This window comes from Spermophilus citellus, assembly GCF_964194105.1.
Source record: "Spermophilus citellus genome assembly, chromosome: 7".
NCBI lineage: Eukaryota > Metazoa > Chordata > Mammalia > Rodentia > Sciuridae > Spermophilus > Spermophilus citellus.
The window spans coordinates 52,815,438-52,840,378 of NC_138188.1; the positions used below are offsets into that span (position 1 = coordinate 52,815,438).

Consider the following 24,941-nt stretch of genomic DNA (forward strand, 5'->3'; position numbering starts at 1 on the left):
CAGAAGAGAATCATCATGGCCCATGAGCTGGGGGAGCCACACAGGCCTAGACCCTCCCGGCTTTGTTAGGCTCTGATATCCCCAGAGTGGCGGCACTGCTTCCCCTACAGGAGGTCGGCGGTTGCAGATCACAGAAGCCACCCACAGCTGCAATTTGACCCCACTTCTGAGCTCTTCTAGGCTATGAGGTCTAACCTTTGACATTCCAGGTGACAGCCACCAGCCAAATGTGGCTCAGAGTGGCCTTTTACATTTACAAAACAACCTGATGGCTCCCAACCACCAAGAACCACGTTTCAGGTTTATTCCTGATAAAAAGGAAACGCTAGGTTTTGTCAAGATGAAACCCAACTACAAGGAGCAACAGTGAGAGAGCATCCCTGGCTTAGGGAAGTCATTTCAGAAGGGCCCAAAGGGTCACCACTGGTAATAGATTTTTATCTTTTAGGGTTGTTCTGATCTGCCACTGCTACTTTTTTCCAAAATGATAAGAAAGTCTGTATTTTTTCCCTCACTTTTCAGCATTTGCTTAGTAAACAAAAATACATGAACAAAGAACAAGTTTATGCAAAAAGAGAGAGAGAGAGAGAGAGAGAGAGAGAGAGAGAGAGAGAGAGACCTGGAAGTCCTGCACAGTGACCTGGAATCAGCTTCCTCGAGAAGGGATAAAACAGGGCTCCCTCAGATGCCCCAGACAGATGGGGACAATGGGGTGTCCAAGGCAGTGCAGGCAGTGCGGAGGAGGACGGCAGCAGGATGTGGGAAGAGCTCCTGCCTCAGGCCCAGGCTGTCTAACACACCTGGGTGTCACCTTCCTGGTGATCAGAGCACAGGGCCTGTGAGACTGGGGACCACCTCCTGGGTGGGGGTGAGGGAGCTGAGGACAGTGTGGCTGTGGGCAGCCCTGGTAGGTGAGCAGTTCCAGTTTCATCACCACCCCAAGTGCTGCTGCCACCCAGCTCCCTCCAGGAACTGTGAGGGCTGACCATGGAGGAGGGACAAGGCTGGGCCACTGAATGGCAAGTGGCACAGGAGCCACCTTCAAGTCATTTCGATGTGGCATTTCAGTGTTTCTCTGCAGACCTAGGTCACTCAGAGCCAATCCTTCCCCACTTGAGCCTCTATACCTCACATCTGTGTTCCTCTCCATGGCAATACAATGGATTTTAGTCACCCCAAATGGGCATGTCCTAAGCTTTCGAATGCTTCTGAATTCTTGAACAATACTGGAACGTCATAGTCTATCCAAGACACGAAGCAGACTGCCTCAAATATTAAAGTGATGTCCCCAGACTCTTCAGAGTGGAGCTACAACAAATGGAAAGATACCCAAATCTTGTCATGTCCTGCAGGCTCTCTGACATGTGACTGTTCACTGTATGCAGGAGCACTATTCAAAGGCAAGCCACCATTCAAAGGTGTGCCTCAGTAAGCTCATAGGCTGTTACATGTCACCGACATGCAGCGTTCATTCCCAAGAGATCACTAAAAGCCTGTTAAGTAGTGTGAATGCCAATATTCTGTCCCCTGAACAGGAGCTGCATGGAGTCCCATCCTGCTCACTGAAGACCCCTAGTGGGCTCTTCAATAATAACTCCTTCTGAATAGTAAGAGTCTTTGGTAGGAAAAAAATCTACACCATTTTTCAGATGCCTGCATCTGTTGTTGTGATTAATAAAATGCAGTTGCTTTTAGAGTACTACAAATACTACAATGTCTGTTATAATATTTTTGTTCAATTAGAAGATACTCAAAATACCACCATTGACTCGAGAGAGCTGGTGTCTTTTACTCAGTTGTGAACTCTGCTTTAGGGAACCATCTCCAGGAAAGCCATTCTGTTTTTGATAAATTACATCTGGAATAGTTGGACCTGCTGAGAATAATGCAACCAGTCATAGAACCAACATGATCTAAAAATTTTATCAATTATAAATATTGCCCTTCTTTTTCTTACTAATAGTAAGTTTTAGGGAAAAGGCACTGACTTTCAAAGGAGAATATACAGCCTTTGACTAAATACCAAGTGACAAAATCAAAAGAAAGTAGTATTAAAAGACCAAATGCATATATTTCTTCATATGGAAACTTCGGTCTCTGCTGACTATCTGTAGAAATTGCAACATGCAAAGTGGGTATGGGATACCAGGTTTAACTTCAACCATATTTTTAATTTATTGCTTAATGAAGTCAGTCACACAGACAGCCGCAGAGACTCAGCAGTCATGTCCCGGCTCAGCTGGATGTGTGCATAAACTCAATGCCCTGGATCACGCATTATTATCTACATCACTGCAAAGTTTCTTACATTGCCTGATTTTCAGTGACGGTCTGTAGAGAGTGGTGATTTGAATCATGGTCCCTCTGTCTTGTGAATGTGTTGTGCTGGAAACTTCCTGTGCAAAGGTGCAGGTCAAGATGGCCCAGTTGCTATGGTGATGCCGGCCTGAGGAGGCTCTATGCAAAGGTGCAGAGCTGTAGTAGTCGGGACCTTGAGCTCAGGCACCAACTCCTGTAGGTGGAGAATTCTGAGCATAACAAGATAACTCTAATGTCTTGTCAGTCCCAAGTCCTTCAGATTGCCTGCTTTGCTGCATCTTTCCCACAAATAACTTTTTGATGAAACCTATGTAATAATCGAGAGCTATCTGGGTCACTGATCCTCCATCAGAGGTCAGCGTCCCACCTGGCCCCAGCTCTCTCTCTGCTGTTTATCTTTTCTCAATCCTCCATCACCCCTTGCTGTGGCAGAGAGATGGGGCCGTGACATGGTCAGTGGACCAGTCAGGCAAACAGCATTACTTGATAGAAAGATAGAGATCTGGAACTGGTAAAGCCCTTTTCCTTTACAATTTTCTTCTCTGCCGTCAGCACTTAAAGCATCAGTGCAGAAGAGGGCAAGATTGTTTTTAGAAAACAGCCTGGCACAGGATGGCAACACATCCTGATTCGGATTCTCAGTATCAAGGGGAAATGGAATTGGCTGAATGTGTATTGTGTGCACATATGAATATGTAACACTGGATCCAACATTATGGACAGTTATAATGCACCAAAAAAAGTGGGAAAAATAAAATAAATCTGTTTACCTAAATCAGTTAAAAAAATTATTAGTGAGAAAGAAGTAAATGCCTTCCTTGAAATCCTCTAAAACCAGATAATGGTCAGGCACAGCAGCATGTGCCTATAATCCCAGTGGCTTGGGAGGCTCAAGTGGGAGGATCGTCAGATCAAAGCCAGCCTCAGCAACTTAGTGGGGCCCCCAGCAACTCAGTGAGACTCTGTCTCAAAATTAAAAAAAAAAAATTAAAAAAGGGCTGGGGATGTGGCTCACTGGTCAAGCATCCCGGGGTTCAATCCTCAAAAGAATAAGAAAAGATAATGAACTTACACACCCACGTGTTGATAAGGAGGTATACGAGTGAGCATATGAAATGCCCAGAAATAACTTGTCACTCAATCTCAGATACACAAAGATACTTAAGAAAGAGAAGTTTTATTAGGGCAATTTCACTTTATTTTTCCATACAGTAAAGTCAACTACTGCAGTAATAATAAAATAAGCATAAAACAAATTGCAGCCCAAGACAAAATACATAATTTTAAGCAACTACAAGCAGAAAGTAAGTTGTGATTACATAATAGTAAAACCAAGCACATGTGTCCTTTCAGCAGATGAAAGTGGCGGTTGCCATAAGTGCAACATTGCGACCCGCGCAGGGGCGGGGGCTTCGATTCATGAACAAGTGCCCATCATTACATTTGGCTTTTTTTGAGTGCTTCTGAGTTGAAAATGAAAACCGTGAAATTTGAACTGTGTTTTATTTTTTCACCTGCTGAAAGAACAGGATCCTACAGCAATTAAAAACAATCACATAACAACTAGAGCTACGGTGTGCTGTTTGGTTTGCCTGTTCATGGTTTAGATTTTGTGAAAGTCGATACTCATTTTGAAGATTTCTTTTTTGTGAACAATAAACCACTGAAATTGGCAGAAACTGATCTGAACAATTTATGTCCTTAGAATAGTTCCTTCTTTTGTTTTGTCTGTTGAAGTTTTAAACATGCAGTAGTTTTGAAAAATGTACGGAATATCTGATCCATGATTTCACCATGATGGTCGAAGTACCTGCTATTTTTTGGTAATGATCTTCAGGCAGATCTGGCCCAATGGAGTTTTCGTCAGTCATGAGATCTTGGAAGGATGGCATATCTTCCCAGCTGAAAAGATCCTGGCAAACTACAAGCTGTCCACAAAAAGCAAAGCAACACGTGTGAAGGGGTGTGGAGCGCTAACTCTGAGCCACTTTTGCAAGCAATTCTGCTCAGTCTGTCATTGATCAGCCTTAACAAAACTCCTTGTAATTATAGACGTTTTTATTCAAAATAAGATCTTACTATTATACAGGTTTCTCTCTTTTGACTATATACAGAAGTGCAAAAAGTCAACCTTCTCTCTAGACATCCCAACATGCTCCATTGCAGCATAATCAACCCTCAAGAGTTTGCACACACGCTATAATTCTCATTACGTAAACTTTGAGTATTTGGATTATCAACAAAAAGTCCCTTGTTCTATTTATTGATTATGCAGCTTATTTATAACAAGGCCTGATATTCAGGGATTTCAAAAATATTAAACAATACTTTAACATTTGAAATGGATACAGTAGAAAATAAATTTTATTCTAATATCTAGGATCTAGATCTTCTTATAATAACTAATTACAAACAAAATAAATCATCAAAATATTACTCAATTGTCTGCCAGGATTGTTGCGATAGCAACAACTTAACTTCTTACTTAGCAATGATTATATATTTATAAGATATCCATATAAAAGATCTTTGTTCTTTTAATGAAAACTAGACAAGAACTAACAATGACTGACATTCTTACACTGTAATATTAAATCAGTAAAATATAAATCATTTAGTTAACAATAATACGAATATTCATATGACACTACATGTAATTCAAAACTGAGTATGTTATGAAGGAAAAACTACTTTAATTTTTTTGTATTTTGAAAAATTCATTGGTAAAATCTAATAAAACAATAGTCTATAAACTGAAATGGTATTCAATTGTTAATAGAAAATGAAAATCTAATAAATGTAGGAAATGAAAAACTACATTTTAACAAGAAAAATAAGTAATATTCTATAATGTCACTAACTACAATAACATGTGAAGTCACCATTACTCTCTTAACACGATTGAAATTACATTGGTATGGGTTCCAACCCGTAATGTAATAATCTAAGGCTTTAATAGATGTACAGTACAATCAGTAAAATCAACACATCAGTCTTATATTAGAAAGCATCTCTCTCAAGCATAAAAACTTGCAGTAAACTTGGAAGTATGGAAAGTTCTACAACTGAACTTTCGCTTCTCCCATTCCACACTAGAACTACCAGTGACCTGGCCCTACTTCAGCAATTGATAGAACTGCTGAACAGAGCAAAAATACCCTTTTACTAGCTGCAATACCCAAACCACAAAAAAGGAATTCCTTTGGATGAATCCATTCTTAAAAACTGAATGCACATCTATTTTTTTTTAATTTTGTAAAAGGCTTTCTAAGGCTATAAGCAGTTAATCTGAACAAAACAAATCACATATAAAATTCACCCATGTACTTAACCCACCCAATTACTAGGTTAATTAAACATTTCCCATTTTCATATTTTGGTTTATCATGCATCTGATGACAGTGCTGCTTTCTTCTTTGTTTAGAGTCACTATTTTCAATGTGACTGTGATGAAGCAAACGTGAAACCATTTTTGCAAAGCATTTATAGTCTTTTTGACTTTTGACAGAGGCTATAAATAGAAGCAAAAGAATTTCCTCAAACATTTTTTTTGTTATCGTGTCTCAGAAATGGCATATCCCTTTTGAATAAAATGTTATACAGTATAGTATGCATAAATATTACACTACAATGCATTAAAATAATTTTATATATATCTATTATATATATATCTCCAGTATGTGTGAGTTTATCTGTATTGAGTTTGTGTTGTGCTGTCTATTGTTACTGTAGTTAAATTGGCCATTTCTGAGACAGCTTTGGTTTCCAAAAAACAAAACAAAACAAAAGAATGGTGCCCTTTGATTGATTAGTACTAGCAAATAAGCAACAAAACGTGGCTCTGAAAACAATAACACTGAAGAAATAATACTCTAATTTGATGTACAGTCTATGGCACTTCATGAGAATCCTTAACAACATGGTACTTAAAGCCATGATGTGCTTTAAAATATACACAGTTGTGGTTTTTCTTGGCACATTCATCTCTGTCAGATCCCTCCCTCACCACGCCTTACAATCTATTACATTAAAAATATTACTCTTAAACAAAAATGACTGTGCATGCACGCTCTCATCTATAATGGCAATTTTAAATACAAGGTGCACCTTTGTTATTTGTAAACCTTGAAAGAAATAAACTTATTTTTTTAAAAAATTATATCTTGGTCTACAGACGTACCAATACATAATAGAATCATGGTTACACCATAGTCTGTCTTTTCAAGATGGCATGAATATATAGGAAACTAATTATGTATGCATATTTTAATGCATAACTCTGTGCTAGAAAAGAAAGACAATGTTGTTCTTTTAGACAGGAATATCACCTCAGCACAAATATCAATTAAATGTACAAAGTGTATAGGCAGCAGTGTGCGGTGGATCTCCGTGGTTATCTTTTCTTCTGGTAACATGCAATATGTGGATGTCTTGTGGCTGAGGGGTTTGTGTGTGGAGCTTGACGGTATATACAATATGGCTAATGACCTCATCCTTTACTCTAACCAAGCACACTGTCTTTTCCTCTTTAGTATGATCTACAAGGAAAAAAGAGATAACCTTGGTTAAAACAGATCATCACTGCAAGCAGTTTCCAACACATACTTAACATGAAAATTTCATTTCTTGATTAAACACTCTGTTCACATGTATGTCATTAAATCTTCAGGTGAAAACAAAAACTTCACCAGTGCAAATGGATAATGTGTCTTTTATCTCCACGGGAATGAAATGAGATGGACAGTTAAAAAAAACTAAGACTTTATTCTAAAATTTCCCATCACTAAACTAAAAGTATAAAGGACAGATTTAAAAAAAAAAACACAGAAACAGCAGAACTCTTCTTCTAAGCCTACACATTACAAAATAATGTGCTTATTCTAAAAATGTGACTATTGTTCAGGACCCTGAGCCTTCTTATCCGAACCGCTTTACGAGAATCAAGGAAGCCAGCCACACAACTCCACTCATGTGCTGGTGAGCACAGCACAGCTCCAGGAGTGCTGCGGGAAAGAGCCTCTCCTTTCTGTCCTTGTGGCCCTGGGACTGCCCACACTTCCTCCGCCACTGGCTCTTGCTATGGGTGGTCACTGGCAGGGGCTCCCCGCCCTCCCTTCTCTAAGTCCACTGCTTCAGTGTCCAGATTCGTTTGTTTCCTGACTCTGTTGGAGAGAGCTGCTCTTTCTTCTCTGCTCAGGGAGAAGTCTCCAAACCTCCCTCACACAGAGGTGACTCACAGCCTTTCCTCCAGGCCATAGTGACTCACAAAGTAGCACCAAAACCTCACTCATAAATGTGTTAATGACCAAGTAAATGAAGGAAAGGAAGCAACAAAGAACCATCATCCATCTCTTTCACCTGGGTCAGTTTTATGTTGTGGCTTCTTCTAAATGTAAAAATAAGTACCTATCATGCTTCTGGGCATTAGTTGTAACTGGAATGTCCGCACGCTAAATAAAATATCCTCTAAGAATGAACACCAGGTGCCTTGGCAAGTATGTAAGAGAATGTTTCTGAAGGCAAAACACAAGACTTTCAGACCATTTTCGAGCAAAGGCCACATGCTCAGAACCACACGGTCCCCCAAGGCTTCGACTGTGAAGGCTCTGGCTGTTCACACTGGGGCTGTGTGAAGTCAGACTCACTCCACTCTAATGGCCCTGTGTACAGTGACATGTGGATGAGGTGGGTACCTATTCTCATCTAGGATTTAGCCAGGTAATAGGAAAAACATAATTAATAACGATCTCTGCTGTGGGCCAAATCCAGCCTACTATCTAGCCTGTAAAAAACAAACAAACAAAAAAAAATTCAACTTGTCTTGGAACATGGCCACATCCAAGTTCCCTGCTCCAGTGGGGCAGAGTCAACAGCCACAACAGAACTATGGGACCAAGCCGACCCAGATACCTGCTCTTTGGGCTTTTAAAGAAAAGTTCGCCCCAGTTAGCCCACACCTTCTAATTACTTTTAAGACACATTTTTTTTTCTTTCATGCTTGTGCTTACTTCTAATACAAAATAAGAAAATGATTATCCTTCAGTATTTTGTATGTTTAAGTGATACTGACATTTTGATTATAAATTTGTATGATAAAATTCTTCATAAACTACCTAAGATAAAAATAGGAGCTCTATATTCATATTTTCTCTAAGTTTTATACAATTTTAAGTGCACTACAAAACTGCCAACTTAAAAAACCCACCATGAATATGCGACTGTACATCAGATAATGCACTTACTGTTCAATGGTGACAATTCTACATCTGGGTAACGTACTTGTGGCTAGTCAGATGTTCGGCAGATATTATGGGTATCTAGCAAATAAAAGATTATTTAATGAATGATCCATGCAAGCAAGCCAACAACCAAGAGATGAAGACATCTTATTATTAAATTTTTAAAGAACAGTGAGATTCAGCTGCGAGGTGACAGTCCTCATCTGGTCAACATAACAGTACGTTAATGTCAACTTCAATGCCAGAGTAGCGACTCAGTTTGTTTTTTTAATTTTTGTGTTAAATACTATTCTATAGATGTTACCAGTTTTTAGGAAGTAAGAGAAGTAAAACTACCAAAAATTCATGCAGAGCAGTAATTGAAAGAAGCCCTTTTTGTTGGCCTACACACACACGCACCCCTGCGGTTTCGGTTATTGAATAATAATATAGAAATCAGAGAGGAGATGACTTGCCTATTTTTGTGCAACCAAATTTCTAACATTTTCATTTGAATTAGGGCATTTAGCCCCCCCCCCCAAATTAACAATACCAGGTAAGAATTATAAAGGAGTATCTCAAAAGAACTAGGAGCGCAGGTTTGCCTTAGAGCCATCTTTGAATCTTGATTGCACATCTTACTGTATTTTAAACAGGCAAGAGAATTAGAGAACATCAGAGAAATACAATAAGAAACCAGTATAGGGGTTACTTATTTCAATAGTCCCCAAAGCCAAGAACTTTGAATTTGCGACTTGATTTTCCTCCAAACCCAAATTCAAGGCTCCGAGCCTGGGAGAGGCAACCCAACAGACTGAGGCTGTCAGAGGCTGGGAGCTTGGGTTCTGACACTCAAAATCAGTCTCCTGGCCGTGTGACCTCGTGCAAAGCAACTAATTTCTCTAAGCAACTAATTTCTCTAATCTATAAAATGAAATGTCCCATTTCAGCAAGGTGGATGGGAGAATAATGAAATCACATACGTGAAGGTATTTTTTTGTTGTTTCGATTTAGACATCCTAGGCTGATTCACCACACTACAACCCACAGTCTGGAGTGCGTATTAACAGGTCCCTATTTTATTTCCATTTCTTAGCTGACATTTTTACACAATTTTACGGCACTGGCAAATGGCACGAAAATGTGCTCCAAGCATAATGAAGCTTCTCATACCATTTTTCCTGCTGCTGCAGGACAGGATGCTGCACCCAACAGTGTAGAAGCATCAAGGATGGGGCTGTCGAAACATACCAAGGACCTTCAACACCAATCGATGCAGATGAAGGGCCAGCTAGAAACCTCTGCATGCATGCAGGCTGCAGTTTGTGGCATCAGCTATTCCCAGCATTGCTAATGTACTGTAGGCATATACATATGTATGTATATGTAGATATAATATATGTGTGTATATATATATCCATTCCCTTTTCTTTTGTTTGGTTGTAAAATAGTATGAAGACCCAAGATTATGCATGAAATGGTCACAGCACAATGCAAAAAGTAAAGTGTCCCCTACAACCCAGGTGGCCAAGGGCATGTTGAAATTGGCTTTGCTATAGTTCTGCTTACACCAGCAATTCTACAGTCATGCGTGGGACTCACGCGAGAGGTCGGCACCAAAGATCTGGGCCACAGTGGATGGCACTGAATCCATTAAGATATCTCAGCCAAATGCTGCTCACTAACATGCCACATCTGCACCACCCAGCATTCTTGTAAATGAGTCTGATGTGTTAGCGTAAATCCAGGGCTATTTTGACAAGCTTCTGAAAAACTGATGATTCTTTGCCAAGAAATGCTTAAAGCTTGTCTGAAACTTTAAAATAAGTCCATTTTGGCATTATGCTTTTGAAAGTTTTTAATGGCCATACTAATAGCTGAAAGTTCATCAATTTTATATGACGTATTGTAGAAATAGGGGTGGCCATTCCTCAGAGGAGTAACCACAAGTTCAGATGACTCTTAATTGGTCTCTCTTCCAAAGGGGCGACATGTGGAATCTCACCTGACACTGGTCCGTTTGAGACTCATTTGGTTTAACCTTAGTCGGTGGGTTATCTGAAATTGGGTTTAGCTGTTTTCATATAGTACCAATGCCACTGAACCCTTTCAGCCGAAACAGTCTAAATATTCAAAGCCCAGACTTATTTTATATAAACATGACTTTAACTCAACCAGTATTTTCTAGAACATGTTTATAAATGGGCTTAGGAAACACTGGTGGAATCAGTGGCAGGTTTTGAATTTCAAATGTTTTAAATAATTTTATTTTAAATAGTCACCCTTGTACATCATAACACTTAAATTTCTTAAATAGATTTCTTTCACATAAAAGTATCTTGCATAACTGCTGCCCTACAAACTTGTATGGAACATAGAATGTCTGTCAATTTACCCTACTTGATTTCTTTTATCCTTCATATATCGCTAGCATTTATGCAGGGTAATTATAGAAATAACAGCACTTAGCTTTTTTTCTTTTTGCTTAACATAAGAGAATCAAAGCTTAGAGAAGCTGTAATTAAACTTAACTAATTTTGACTATGTAATGTGCTTGTCAAACAAATCAAATTATAATAATTTTATATCAAACTATTTACAAGAGTGGTCATTTGTGGCATATGCAATACATTTAAGGACCTTCCTTTTTGTAAGAATTTAGTTAAGAACTGAGGACTGAACATAACAAATGTTTTTCCAAAAAAAAAAAAAAACCCAAATCTTAAAACTGTCTTCATTTTTGATTGGTCAAAATGCCTGCACAATCGGCTGAGACCAAATGAGAATTGCTTGTGTAAATAACATTTTAGTAGCTTCAGAAACGGAGCTGCGACAACTTTGGAGCACTTATAAATGGCATAAAAGCATTCTGCTGCTCATCGTAGAGAGAATGTGTAGGCCAACAAGAGGTATCTCTGAAACCCCATGCTTCTCAAAGCACTCTCCACAGCCCTCGCGCACACAGCACCCACGGAGCTCAGCCGGAGGTCCGCGTGCGCCAAGGCTGCAGGATGGAGCCCTATCCGAGTTGGTTTTTAAGAAACAAAGCTGTAAATTAGCAAACCTGGTTGGCTGTGGCTGTTGCAGCGAAGGGAACACTTGTGGCAGATGTTGTTGCTGCGGACACAGTGGCTGGCGTAGCACCGTGCACCATGGGAACTTTCGGAGGGAAAATCATATAAGCAAACATACAGAAGAGTGTAGCGATATGGAAACCATGGCAACACGGAGAGGTCATGGGGCATGGTATTTATCAGAGCAAGAAGCCATGTGACAGGACATCATCACCAGCGAGTGACATGCACAGCGCAAAGCAGGACAACATTCCAAGGAGAGAAGGGGAGGGGGATGGAAGAGAAAAAAAAGGGGAAAAAAAGCTTGTTACCATCAAATCAAGAAAATTGACACAAACAGGCTTAATTTGCTAAGTCAAAAACAAGAATTTTATATAGTGTTCAACAGACATTCAAAATCTAAGTCAAAATACAGGTATTTACTTCATATATTCAGTTATCCGTTTGAGTAAAAGTCTATTTTTATTATTTACTATTACAAAAATATACAGTTTATTACTTTTATGAAATAGATTTTTTTTTTACACACCAGAACTCATAGTCCAATCAAAATCCACCAAAGGTGATTCAAGGAAACTGTTGTGTGTAAAGAAAACATTGATGTGAGTCCATGTCAATTAAATAGAAAATGGCATTTAATTGACAGGTGTTAGTAAAAGGGAATGGACTTGCCCAATAGATCAAGTTAAACTTAGAAGTGGATTTTGAGGGGCTGTGAGGTGCACCATAGGTTTAAGATAATCAAGAAACAAAGCTGGCACCTACCAACACTTGTAGCGGGTGTCATGCACAATATTGAGCCTGCCCATCATGCATTGCAACAGGAAGGTGGATTTGAAAAGGGAAAAGAATTAAAACATCCCATCACACGTGTAATTAGGAAATTCATTTGAACAAAGAAGAAAAATTGTTATTATGGGACAGTGGCATGTAACTGTCAGCACAATCAAATCATACAACAGCACAGTGATCAATCAGAACTAGTCTCGAGTGAAGAATAAAGGCCGGTTAACTGTGTGCCTGTACACTTTGTTTCTCTTAATTACCGCCTACCAGGAAAGTATTTGGAAAAATTTAAACCTGCTCAATTCTTTTGAAAATAATATTTGAATTGGCTTTTTTTGAATCTGGTTCCTAGCCATCTGGCTGTTTGCTATTTCTGACTTTGACACATGAATGTATTAACGTTTTCTTTAGATCGAACACATGCTAAATATTTTGAGATATTATTTATTATTAAAATGCTAAATATCAATGCACAAAAAAACTGACTTAACAATGTGACAAGACCAAAACATTTATTTAAATTCCCTGAGCTTTATTCCTCTGTTCACTGCAGCACGGACCACACAGACACAAAGGGGCTGGGGGCATCCATACAGGAATTTTATTTGGAGGGATATCAAGCAATCAACTATACATAAAAAGAAAGTGAGACTTCTTTATTGCCTTACTTTGGAATTAAAATGAAGAAAAAGCACTAAAGGAGGAACAGACGTTAAGTCTAGAGTGGGTTTACTTGGTAGGGAAAAGAAGCTGGTTTTCATTGCTGGTTTAGAGTCTCAAGATTCCTGGAGTAGCCAATGTTACAAAATTTCACACATAAGAAATTGCTAATTAGACTTCAATAAAATCCCTGAGTGGGAAATAATGAAGATGCACGTATCACGTACGGAGTGTTAGCATCAATGTTCACAATTGTTTGACCATGATAAGTAAAAATAAATGTTCCACATATAGCTCCTGTTCTTTCTGACATAGAAATATTGGAAATCTATTTATTTTTACCAAGAACAGGGCACTTTCCCATATGGAGATCTACTGTTCTTTCTAAGAGATTATTTTAGACTTCTAGGTTTCAAAATATCAAATGATTTTATATTTCTATCTAAATCTTGGCACATCCTGTTTAAATACTAGCAGCATCTGGGATGAACATTTGTTAGGAAAAAAAAAAAATCTGCCAATTGAGTCTTGTGAGAGGTGGCCTTACAAAACAAAGCTGCCACTGAGGACTCAGCCGAGGCTAGGACTACTTAGTTGGAACCCCTGTCCCAGCTGCCAATTAGTCTGTGTTCACAGTTAGAATGTGGCCACAAGATCAGTGATTAACCTCAGGAGGGTCTAGGGAGGCACCCTTCAGGAGGAGTCATGTGGTATTGACAGGTGTTATTTAAGACACTGGACTATCTCTGTCATTTGCTACTACTACTGAGTAAAGACTTGTGAAAGACAACAGAAAGAAGCCAATAATTATACAGAAGTTAATTTGAGACAGAAGAGCAAGCAAAATTGAATACTGGGTCTAGCTTTTGTGAACCATCTCCCCCTAATGGTAGGGCAAGAGGACTGGGAAAGAAAAGCTGAAGAGTAAGGTGGTATTTTAAGGAATCCTTAAGCCAGTTTAGGTCCTGTGCAGGCTGTTGGTTCTAAATTGACTGTTTGCCATTATGCTGCAGTTTGACCACGGTGCTCCAGCCCCTGTGATTAAGCCTACACATGTTGAAAGGAGATTACCTTACGCCATCTCTCTAGAGCCCTAGAACTTTTATGAGTTCAGCTTCGGTTTGACTTATCTTCCTCATTACCATCATAACCAGTGCACACAGTTCTGAGAGGGATTTGAAGCAAATAAACATCAGGCAGCAATGAAAATACTAGCCAGGTGCAAAAACTCACAGATACAGAGACATAATGCTGTAGGACCCTCTTACCATGAGCAAAAAGCACTTGTGAAATGACCACAATATCCAACTTTACTTCAAATGGTTTCATTTACTAATAAAGAGGCACAAAGAGCCAATTTAAATTTTTCCTCAGTTTTCAGTACAAGGCAAAATTTAAGTGAATGTATTTGTCAATTTCCAATTTCCCCTACAAAGATATTTGCACAACAGAATGGTGTGTTTCTGTGGAATGTGCTGTTTTAGTTACACAGTGTTTTTAATTAAATTTTTAATTGATCTGTGTGAAGATGCAGGAAAAACAAGAGCAAGCTAATTTAAAATGAAATGTATGCACATTTAAAACTATGTTAAGGAGAAAGGAAAGAAGTAGAAGAGAGAAAAAGAATCGTAATAAGGCTTGGTTGGGAAGTTGAAATTTCCATGCGATAATTCAGGTCTCTTTAGGTTTATTATAAGAATTAAAAGTGATTTTAAATCTTCTAAAATTAATGTCTATCATTTTAGGAGTAAAGTCACAACTGATTTATCAAAACTGATATCCCAAATAAGTGGCACCTTCTTATTTTTATTATAAACTTTTATTGATATGTAATTATATAAGTATAAATTATTATATTTACATTTACTGATTGTAATAGAGGTGACAAGCTGGATATCTTTTGTCTTCTATGTCCCCCACCCCACTCTGCAGCCCCAACACCTGAGGAAGTCTCCTGGCCTTTGGTCCCTTTTTTCTGGTAGTGGTATATAAGCCAAAGCCCACACGGACTGAAGGAGGTGTGCTGGGGAGGGAGAGGACGGATGTGTTTCAGGCAGGCAGAGATGGCAAGGGAGGACCAGCGGAAAGGTCCTCAAGGCCCAGCGGAAGCCAGTAGCAGCTATGCAGGTATGCAGGAGGCCCATGCTTTCACAATGGCCCACAGGAGCAGGACCTTAAGGGCAGGGGTGCTCCTACCTAAGCAGGTTCAGAGCCCCGGGGACCTGTCTTACAGAGCTCTGGTGGCTTGCAATGATTGCATCACCAATGAGCCCTGGTGGCTGGAGAATGGAGACGGGGGAGTCAGCTGAGATCATGGGCTGCACAGGCTTCACCCTGAGGTGGGATCAGGAGGGAGGAGGATGTCAGAGGGAGGAGGCCTGTAATGCCTCTTATCTCCCAGGAAGGAAACTTGGAGTTTAGAGTTGTGCTTAATTTAAATTCAAGAAAAAGAAACAATGTAAATAAAATGATATTTCTGACATACTCTCATTACAGGGTAAAATTAAATTCATACCTACATCCTAAGAAGGCCCTAGATTATGCATAATCTGCATCAACAATCAATTTAGTCCTGAAGAGTGATAAAGTTCTAAAAAGAACAGTATATACCTAAAATCGAAAAAAAAAATTCAATGTGAATTTCATTTAATATTTGTCTTTAAATAAAATGGAGGGCATGAGACATTATGCAGGGAGTTAGGTGATCAGTAAGGGTTGACTCCATTCTCCTGAGTCATTGTGTTGATATTTTCGTCATAAGCTCACAGATACAGAGACTAACCCACGTCCCCTGTCCTGAGTTCAAGTTCTAGCTAAACCTTGTAAATCATTTAACTTGTAGGCAAACTGCTGGGCCTTTGTTGGTCCCAGACTGCTCACTGCTAAAACCGGAGTGTTAATACAACCTTTTGATATTGCTGGAGGGGAAAACGAGATCATGGAACACAAGTGACTCGGCGTGAGGCATGACCACTAGATTGGAGAGCCCTGGAACAAAAGTAACAAACAGCTAGGTCTGAGGGCAGAGGAGAGTGGGCTTCTAGCTGGGGTGTCTGTGCTTCCCCTACAGGATGCACACTGAGATTTTCTTTAAACATTTCTGGATCCTAGAGTCTCCCTGAGAACCAAGTTTGCAATCCCTGGGGTAAATATGGACACAAAACGTGGCGTAAGACCAGATGTCTGCTGACTGAATGAATGGAAGGATGGATGGATGGAAGAGGGAAAGGTGAGGGGAGGGGAGGCCAAAGAGAGGAAAGGGAAGAGGGAGCTAAGGACTGAAGGAGCGCTAGTGGACACAGAGGAGAGGACTTGTGCGTGCAGTGGGTGGACGCCACGTAGGACAAGTCTGTTCTTAAAGTCATTGAATCTAGCAATTTTTCTTAGCCAATTGGCTGGGTTGCCATTGAACCCTGATTTTTTTTTTTTTACTTTTAATAGTTTAGTTGTAGATGGACACAATCACTTTATTTTTTTTATGTGGTGCCAAGGATAGAACTCAGTGCCTCCCATGCTAGGCAAGCGCTCCACCACTGAGCTATAACCCCAGCCCTGAGCCCTGACTGTTTTGCCAGCATCCTTCTCCCTGTATACAGTCAGCTGCCCTAAGGATTTAGCAACCACGTGTCACTGTGACTCGGATGAAATATGCTTACATATCTCTGTAGTTATTTTCGATTCAACAGACTTCAGACTTAAAAATCTGAGATGCAAAAAATAAATGATTTCCTTTTTCTTCCCAGTCCCAACAACACCTTGGGAGGACCCTTCCCAGTTGCTATACAGCGGTCAGAAGTCTACTCAGCTCTGTGCTGTTTCTGGACTATTTGCATACAGGTTAACATAAAATTTTGGGAAATGAACTCACTCATTTACTCCCAGTTATTACACATGAGATCACCTATGAATCTATGGTAGGAGGATTTCCTTTAGTTCTCAGAGGTGTTTTTTTTTAAATTGAATTAGTTGTCAAAATGTTTCTAAAATTTTCATATATGAACACACTAACGTCCAGAATCTCTGGGGGAAAATCACTATATCCGGTAATACTGCACATAAGGGCAACACTATTGGGTGGGTATGTGCATCTGGCCAGCCGTAGGGGGCACAGACCCAGCAACCCACCTCTCCCTGTGGTATACACTAGGATGTAAATGGAGACACAGGGGGTCTGCCTTGCACACAGGTGCCACCTGCCAGTAGACCTTCCTCCAGGCCACAGGGCTGTGTGAACACTGACCATCCTGAGACTGGCCTGTGTTCCTGGGCGCCTCCCAGACCCCATGGCTCCCTGTGCCCCTCACTCCTGCTGCTTCCCTCCTGGTTCTGGGTTACGCTGTCCTTTCTGATGGGCCAGCACAGTGCTCTGACAGAAGTAGGGCTGCACTGTCCATTTTAAAGTCCTCATATCTTAGGGCTGCTCTCTGGGCACTCAGGTACACAGATAATGATGATAGTATTTTTAAAGACTCACAAGGCAGTTACCTACTTCTGGTTACAAGACTAATAAATAGGTTAACCTGAAGCCTTAACACTTTAAAAGCTAGGTTGCAACTTATTTAATATGACTCTGGAAATAGTTTTATATTAATTACAACTTTTAACTACATGTATCCAGAACAGACTATCTCTGTTACAAAATGCATCATGAATGAAAAATGCAAATCCATCTTAATTTTTCAAGATACTGTATCACATTTTATTTAAATTAGCAATGATTAACTTTCAGGAACAGAGGGACGATTGAATCTGACTTATGAATGTGTTTGCTGTTTTCCCTCACTTGACTCTCTCCTAACATCGATCTGTACCTTACCTCGTTCTGTCCACAGGCTAAAAGCTGTCAGGAAGACACTCAGGTCATAAATAAGGGTCATACATATTATATGACCAATGGCTACACTTAGGAAAGAGTACAGTCAACTGAATATTGTTGCAGAAACAAATGTAAAACTCATCTGATGAGACGGGTTATTTCCATTTCCTTTAGATAGCATATGGAGGAAGATAAATTTGTTTTTATTTTTAGATTTTAAATAGGGAAACTGTCATTTCTAATGACAATGTTTTATTCAGTGAAGTAAACTGACAAAAATAAATTTTAAAATTTCTTCAAAGAAATTATGATAGTCACCTACAATTCCTTCAAACTTTGTTGAGCAATCTGAGTATACAAAATTTGATGGATTGTTTGTTGGAAACAGCAAAAATCTAGGGACAGGAGAACTTAACAAAAAAGCAAAAAGATTCATTTATGGAGGTTTCCAAAAAAACGTATGCTGAGAACAAAGGTATAAAACATGAATTTTCCCTCAGAATGCAACAAATATGCTATAAACCAAAACTGCTTCCTTTTTTTTATTTAACAGGGACAAACTGCAACTGGATAGATGTTATTTCATGAGTATAACGATCATTTTGTCCATTGTGCAAGGGAACATGATATTCTAGTTAGCTGACTCTTACTACATATGGACAGCCAGTTTTCAAAGATGCACTATGTAAAAGCTGCACTAACCAGGAAAAATAATGTGAGTATATTCTTTTATTCACAAATTAAAAACAAATTTCACATTCTCTCATAGCATTAGAAACCAAATGCACTGACAATATGGCATAAGGGACTGGATCTTTGACATTAACACCTAGTTACTGATTTAATTAGTAAAATTATTTTATTGAATAAATCAAATTCTACACTCATGGTGTTTTGTTTTGTTTTGTTTTGTTTTTAAAGGAAGGTTAAAAAGTGGAGAGAAAGATGAGATTTAGGGTGCCTGGCTGTTAACTTGCAGATTACTAAGTTTAGCATGGATTTTCTGAAATAAACCCTGAGTGTAAATGAGTTGTCAGCTTGTGTTTTTAACCCTTGGTCCATGTGAATAACTGTAGAGTATGTATGTGTGAGCAAAGTGGAATGTGAACTGGAATCACAGATCTACACCTCAATAATAAATGCAAACATCACTGTCACCTGGAGCTATTTTTTTCCATGATAGTGTATGAGCGATAATAATTTTGAGCAACGTATTAATTGCTACTAAGAAAAGCATGTTTTCAGAGCTCTGGAACCATAATTGTTTTTTTATTGCCCACTTTGAAAACAAAAAATGCTGAAAAATGATCAAATTTGAGTCATTTCACATAATTCAAATGAACTCCTATGTAATCATGAAGGCAAAGGGGTCTTACAGCCAAAAAGAATCATAAGAGAGCTTGACAGACATATGACAGTGTTGAGGGAAGAGAAAAAAGAGAAGAGAACCATATTTCAATTCCAAATAACACAAACACAAATCTATAAAACAACACGGACCCTGACTGCAGGTTTCATTAAGCTAAAGCTCTTAGTTTTTAAGGAACATCTTCAGCTAGATTTCACTGCTGACTACCTTACCGTACCCCTTATCTAGGACGGGGAGCAGAGGGGGTGGGCTAACTCTCTAACTCGGGGCTGCAAGGTTGGCAGGTGCATTGGCCCACGGGCCCCTTACCTGGTGGGAGGAACGCCGTGTGCTGCTGTAACTGCATGTTGGCCAGAGCCTGTTGGTACTGGAAAATGCCAGTGTTAAAGACTGCGGTGGCACCATTGGTTTTTTCAAGAGCAGGCCTCTTTGGTAATGGGGGAAGTACAGCTTGAGGAATTCCCTGTTTAGTGAATGAGTATAAAAAACAAATACCAGTAAAAAGAGAAAAAGAAAAAAGAGAAATCAGTCGAAGGCTACACTTGTTAGGAAGCCTGAGCAAGCACACAGCAGAGCACTTAACTACCCAGGGGAGTCCAGTACACACAAAAAAATCAAAGGTACCAAAGCAAGATAAAAGCTTTAAAGGAAGCATTATTTTTGCCCACAACAATCCCCACCGGTAGGACAGCACTCATTACGGTGTGTTACGGATTTCACGTCCCATAATGCTTCAGGCTTTCAGGGGGAAGCCACTGATTTGGGGGAAGAAGAAGCTGCACTGCGAGCTCCATGAGCGTCGACAGGGACAAGCGATGTTAAGAGTTAATTGTGCAGAGTGACTGCAACAGGGAGTAACACCGACCCCCGCTGTCCCCTCCCGCCTACACATGCAGATGTCCCAGAACATGCAACTGTTTCCCTCAAATACTCAACTAGAAATACTGAAAAGTAGATCATTCTATCACTAAAGCCATGCTAACCAAACAGGTACATAAATATACAGTCAAAAAATACACCCTAAAGTCCTCCAGGTATTTCATTTAGAACATTTACAATGTGGTTAAACTGAATGTGGGCTGCTGGGCTTTCAGCGTCTCCCTGCACGATATCCATCTCTGTACTCAGATTACAGTATTCCACTCATTGTGTCAGGAAACCACACTCAGTTTTCATTGTACTTTGTACTCTACATCTTTATAACAGAAAAAGGAATCTATATATTTTTAAATTGGTAAAAAAAATAAATAAAAAAATCAAAAACTTGTATCTACAATAAAGCTACATGCCAAGCTAAAAGGTGAAAGGTCATAGTACCAGGTCAAAGGTTGCCTCGAGGGGTCGCTTCAGTGATTTGACAGCCGACTGAGTCTTAATTAGCAGGCAGCGAGCACATGATGGCAATGGGCCAGTGGGGTTCAAGCGCATTAACATAAACAGCAAGCAGAGGTGCATCATGGGGGCAGCAGTGCATTGGGTAGGTGAGAAAAAACAAATAAAAAAACAAATCATCGGAATGCCATATACAACGAATAACAAGACTAAGCATGCACAATAAAGGCGCTATTGAGTTGTTATTGGGAGGATAACTCCTCTTTGTAGTTAATTACAAACGAGATACTCTAACAGAAAAAAAAAAAAGAGAGTGAAAGAAGGAGAACAGGAGAGAGTTGGCCTTCTGTATTTTTGCTCAAGTATCCATAACAAACACAGAAAAGATCTCTCCCGCCATCAATTCACTGTGCTATAAAATACTGCACAGCGATATTTTTATGGGCATTTTGGAGATTAAGGCATATATTTATGTAAAAAAAGGACAACATTAAAACAGCTAAGCAAAGAACAAAGAATGGACTCATTAAACTCAGCTATTAGGTCCCATTAAATTCACCTTTGGAGAGTGGTTTAGGATCTACTCTGAGCAGTCTTCTAACTGCTGAGCACAGCTTCCTCCTGTCTGTATAATGGCAGAGTCGAGCTTCTGTAGCTTTATGGTTATGTTTATGCCACAGTATCATTTCTGCCCATCTAGATAGCGCACTATTCCAAATCCTGTAGCTAATTCTGAAAACAATTTGGTGGACGCGATTCTCCTAAATAGTTCCAGATTATGTTCTTGTTCACAGTCAGATAATACACTAAAAGGAGGTTTGATGTGCAAAAGAACACACCAAAGGGCAGAGTGGCTGATTGGACGGTACACAGAAATAAGACCGGAAATGGCAATATCGTTCAATTGGAAAGGAGACAGGTGGTTCTTTACAAAGCGGGGATTTCAGAAACCCTACATCCAGAATAAGACAGACATTAAGAGTCAGGCCAAGAGTAGGAGCAATCTCAACCACCGGAGGGGCAAGCCTCACTTCTGCGAGCGGTAACTTCTTTATGTATTGTCTGGGATACCTGAACAAACATATCTTCAGCAAAGATTCAAAAAGGAAAAGGTTAATAAATGAACAGCCTGTAGTCAGATACAGTTGCTCCCCGGGCTCCCGAACGCCCACGGGGAGGGCTGCTGGCCCCACTCACCATGGCAGCTGCAGTTGCTGCAGCCTGTGCTGCTGCAGCCTGGTTGACCTGGTATTGGGCAGCCTTGATCTTGGCTTGCAGATGTGCAGGAGGGTGAAAGTATTTGCACTTTTCCCGAGAGCATCTCCCTTTGATGTAATCCATACAGACGGTGACTGTGTTGTCGTTGGTGTCAATCATCGTACTGTCGGCAGGGTGGGCAAACCGGCAATCGTTCTCTCCTCGGTTGCAGTTGCCACGCTGGTACTCTCGACATACCTGGGGGGCATTAAATGCACGGGGTTCAGTCAACATGAACAAGGAGGACCTTTCCAGAGACTTTGCCTTCATGGTCAAACGGGTGGCAGAAGGCATAGGTGACAGGCAAAAGGTGACTACAAAACAATGCAACAAAATTTCAGTGGTGCCCAGTTTAGTATGCAAATCACAACCCCATTTAGGAAAAATGCCCTGAGAAAGAAAATGCATTCGTGATTCAGCCACGGCAACACTTCATCATATCATGTTGATATTCTTAGCAATTACCAAGGGAAACGGAGTAACTTCACAGACCTAGCCTGGCAGACACCACTTGACCCAAGTGAACAAAGGTAACATCACCCGTCATGAGACACAAGGACATCATCACGCATCTAACTATGAGAGGGCCACAGCTTCACAACCTAAAATCAACCATGAGGAAACCCCAAACTGTGTGCAGGATATTTTACAAAATAACCAACCAGTGCCCTTCAAACTGTCAAGCTCATAAAACAAAGCAAAACCAAGACCCTGTCAGAGATGGGACAACCTGGGAGACACAGACAGGAGCGGTGGTAGGACAGCTGGTGGAGCCTGATTTGGACCTGAGGATGGGTTAAGGGCAGCGCGTCAATGCAGACTTTCTGGTTTTATAAATAGCATGGTGATATAAGATGTTAATATTTAGCTCGGGGGATGAACGGTAGGTGGAAACTTTAGGATCTGTTTTTGCAACTTTTGTGTAAATATGAAATTATTTCCAAGTGAAAAGTAAACCAAATCTGACGGCTTTTGACTACCTCGTTCCTAGGAGTTATTTCTGATCACTAGAGATTCACGTGGGAGCTACTTAAAGCATATGGACAAATCCTTGGCTGTGTTATCATCTGCTTCTTTTATATCTGTTAATTTCTCCACGAGGATGCCATGGAAAAGGTGAAAATGGATCATTTCTTATTGATGGGCTAGATTCGACTCATTACCATCTGCCATCTTCACTGGGAACAGTTTGATGTTTTCACCACCAGGGGGCGCTCTCAATCACAGAAAGGCCTTGGCACTGTTTACATGCTCCTGTTTCAAACTTGCCAAAGCTTTGGAAGCACAGGCTTGCAAGGAAACAGCTCTGTGCTTCAAGATCTTCCACAGAGTGCGCAATGCAGATAGGGCACTTTGTTTTGGAGTCAAGCAAGAAAGACAAACTAACCTTGTTACAATTTTAAAAGTAAAGGTTTTCTTTGACTTTCATCAATAAATGACTGCCTTCAAACCTGCTGCTTCCCCTAGCACATTCATATCTTAGTACTGAGGAAAGTGCTTCTGAAGAAGGACTCCACAGGAGCTGGGGCAGGGGCTCAGTGGTAGAGCCCTTACCTTGCACAGGTGAGGCACTGGGTTTGATCCTCAGCACCACATACAAATAAATAAAACAAAATAAAGAGATTTAAAAAAAAATGTTTGGAAAAAAAAAGAGGACTCCACAGCTTGCACCACACTAGATCCTAAGAACACCACCAGAATGACAGCCTGCACCACCGGGTGATGTCAGCCGGCTGAAGCTTTGTATTCAGCAAGCACGGCCCCGCCAACTCCATTCATCACCTCATTCAATTTTTTTAATTTTTCAAAATTTAGTGAATAATTTACTACCATGTGCCAGACAGGCACTCTTGAGAGCCACTCAGAGTACAGAGAGGACTTAGGAAGTTATAAAAGAGCAACTTTTAGTACTGTATTTATTTTATTGAATAGGAGGGGGAAAAGCATAACCAGGAAGTTCATAATTTAAAAAGCAAAAGTGGCCAAGCTGTTTTGCAGCATGACTGTCCCCCTGTCCTCTCTGGCAGAGCGTCAGAATCAGTGGTGGAGCTTCCTGGAACAGATTCCCGGCACCTGACCAAAGCCAAGAGAAGGAGCACCAAATTCAGTGAGAAGCAGCAGCTGACGCCCATATACCAGGCTCATGCTGAGCAAATGCCACAGCATTAAAAAAAAAAATAGCCTCCTTCGCTGTTTATGCATATCCATGCCAAGGAGGCCTCGTCCAGCAGGGAACCTGGATGAGGTGCGAGAGATCTCTCCCCACTGTCCTGAGCTCTTGGTGATTCCCACCTTCCCCAGTCGCTTCGAGAGGAACCAGCGGCAGCAGATCTCACACTCCAATTTTCAGTTGAACTTACTTTGTGCACACTGACAAGAAAGCCAGAGTGAGTGTGTGTGTGAGTTCTTCACGTGTGTGATTTCTATAGGTTCAGGACTGGTTCATTACAATTTTACACTCTTCACTCCTCGGTGGGATGCACACAGGAAGAAATCAGAAAATAATTAAGCAGACTTAATCATTAGCAATTAGTTTAGAGCATTTCCTAAAATCAAAACCTTTTTTCAGGTTTCAAAGCCAATGATTTTGTAGGATATGCACTTTTGGTTGTTTCATATTTTAATTTTTATTTAATTTCTCCCTGACGTAAGAAATGGGACAGAAGAAACATACTGAGAGTGCTACTCTCACATTATTTATGTCTTTGAAAAAAATAAAGAAGGAAGAGGAAAGCTCCTGGGAAAACCTGCCCTGGTGGAAGCCCCAGGGAACCCCGGGACAGATGGACAGGAGAGGTTTCCAGGTGCTAGACGTCTGTCTGCACTGCTGGGTCCTTCTGCAGATGGAACAGGATTCCTCGAGCTAAAGCACACCATCCTCCACAGTCTCCATCAATAAACAGATCCACCCCTTGACTGAATAACGGGTTTGGCCTGTTTTCTCTGATAAATTCAAGAACACTTTAGACTGCACCAATGCCCAAAGAAATCTTTCAGATGTAGAATTGCATTAGCAAAATATAATTGACAAACAATTTCTACAAATTTACCTTCATAATTCCAATCAGAATAAGAGATTATGGAATCTAGCACACAGGGAATCTGAAACA

At 40.2% G+C, this 24,941-nt stretch overlaps 1 protein-coding gene across 31 annotated transcripts in view; it reads right to left on the reverse strand.

The window, feature by feature from the left end:
- Nucleotides 1–3,477: 3,477 nt before the first annotated feature.
- The window catches only part of MBNL1 (muscleblind like splicing regulator 1), a 161,036-nt gene continuing 139,572 nt past the window's right edge, over nucleotides 3,478–24,941 (reverse strand). For 18 of the 31 annotated variants that reach the window (XM_081302312.1, XM_081302306.1, XM_081302313.1 and 15 more), the window contains 7 exons: nucleotides 21,772–22,029; nucleotides 20,560–20,613; nucleotides 19,552–19,705; nucleotides 12,377–12,412; nucleotides 11,602–11,696; nucleotides 8,562–8,636; nucleotides 3,478–6,857 (listed from right to left, as the gene is read on the reverse strand). In XM_081302312.1, coding sequence (XP_081158438.1) covers nucleotides 8,580–8,636; nucleotides 11,602–11,696; nucleotides 12,377–12,412; nucleotides 19,552–19,705; nucleotides 20,560–20,613; nucleotides 21,772–22,029 — 654 coding nt within the window. In that variant the 3' untranslated portion in view covers nucleotides 3,478–6,857; nucleotides 8,562–8,579. Of the gene's footprint in view, nucleotides 6,858–8,561; nucleotides 8,637–9,710; nucleotides 9,775–11,601; nucleotides 11,697–12,376; nucleotides 12,413–18,909; nucleotides 19,273–19,551; nucleotides 19,706–20,559; nucleotides 20,614–21,771; nucleotides 22,030–24,941 lie in introns of those variants that run through there. The other 13 variants (XM_081302323.1, XM_081302322.1, XM_081302321.1 and 10 more) reach the window with 8 other exon arrangements.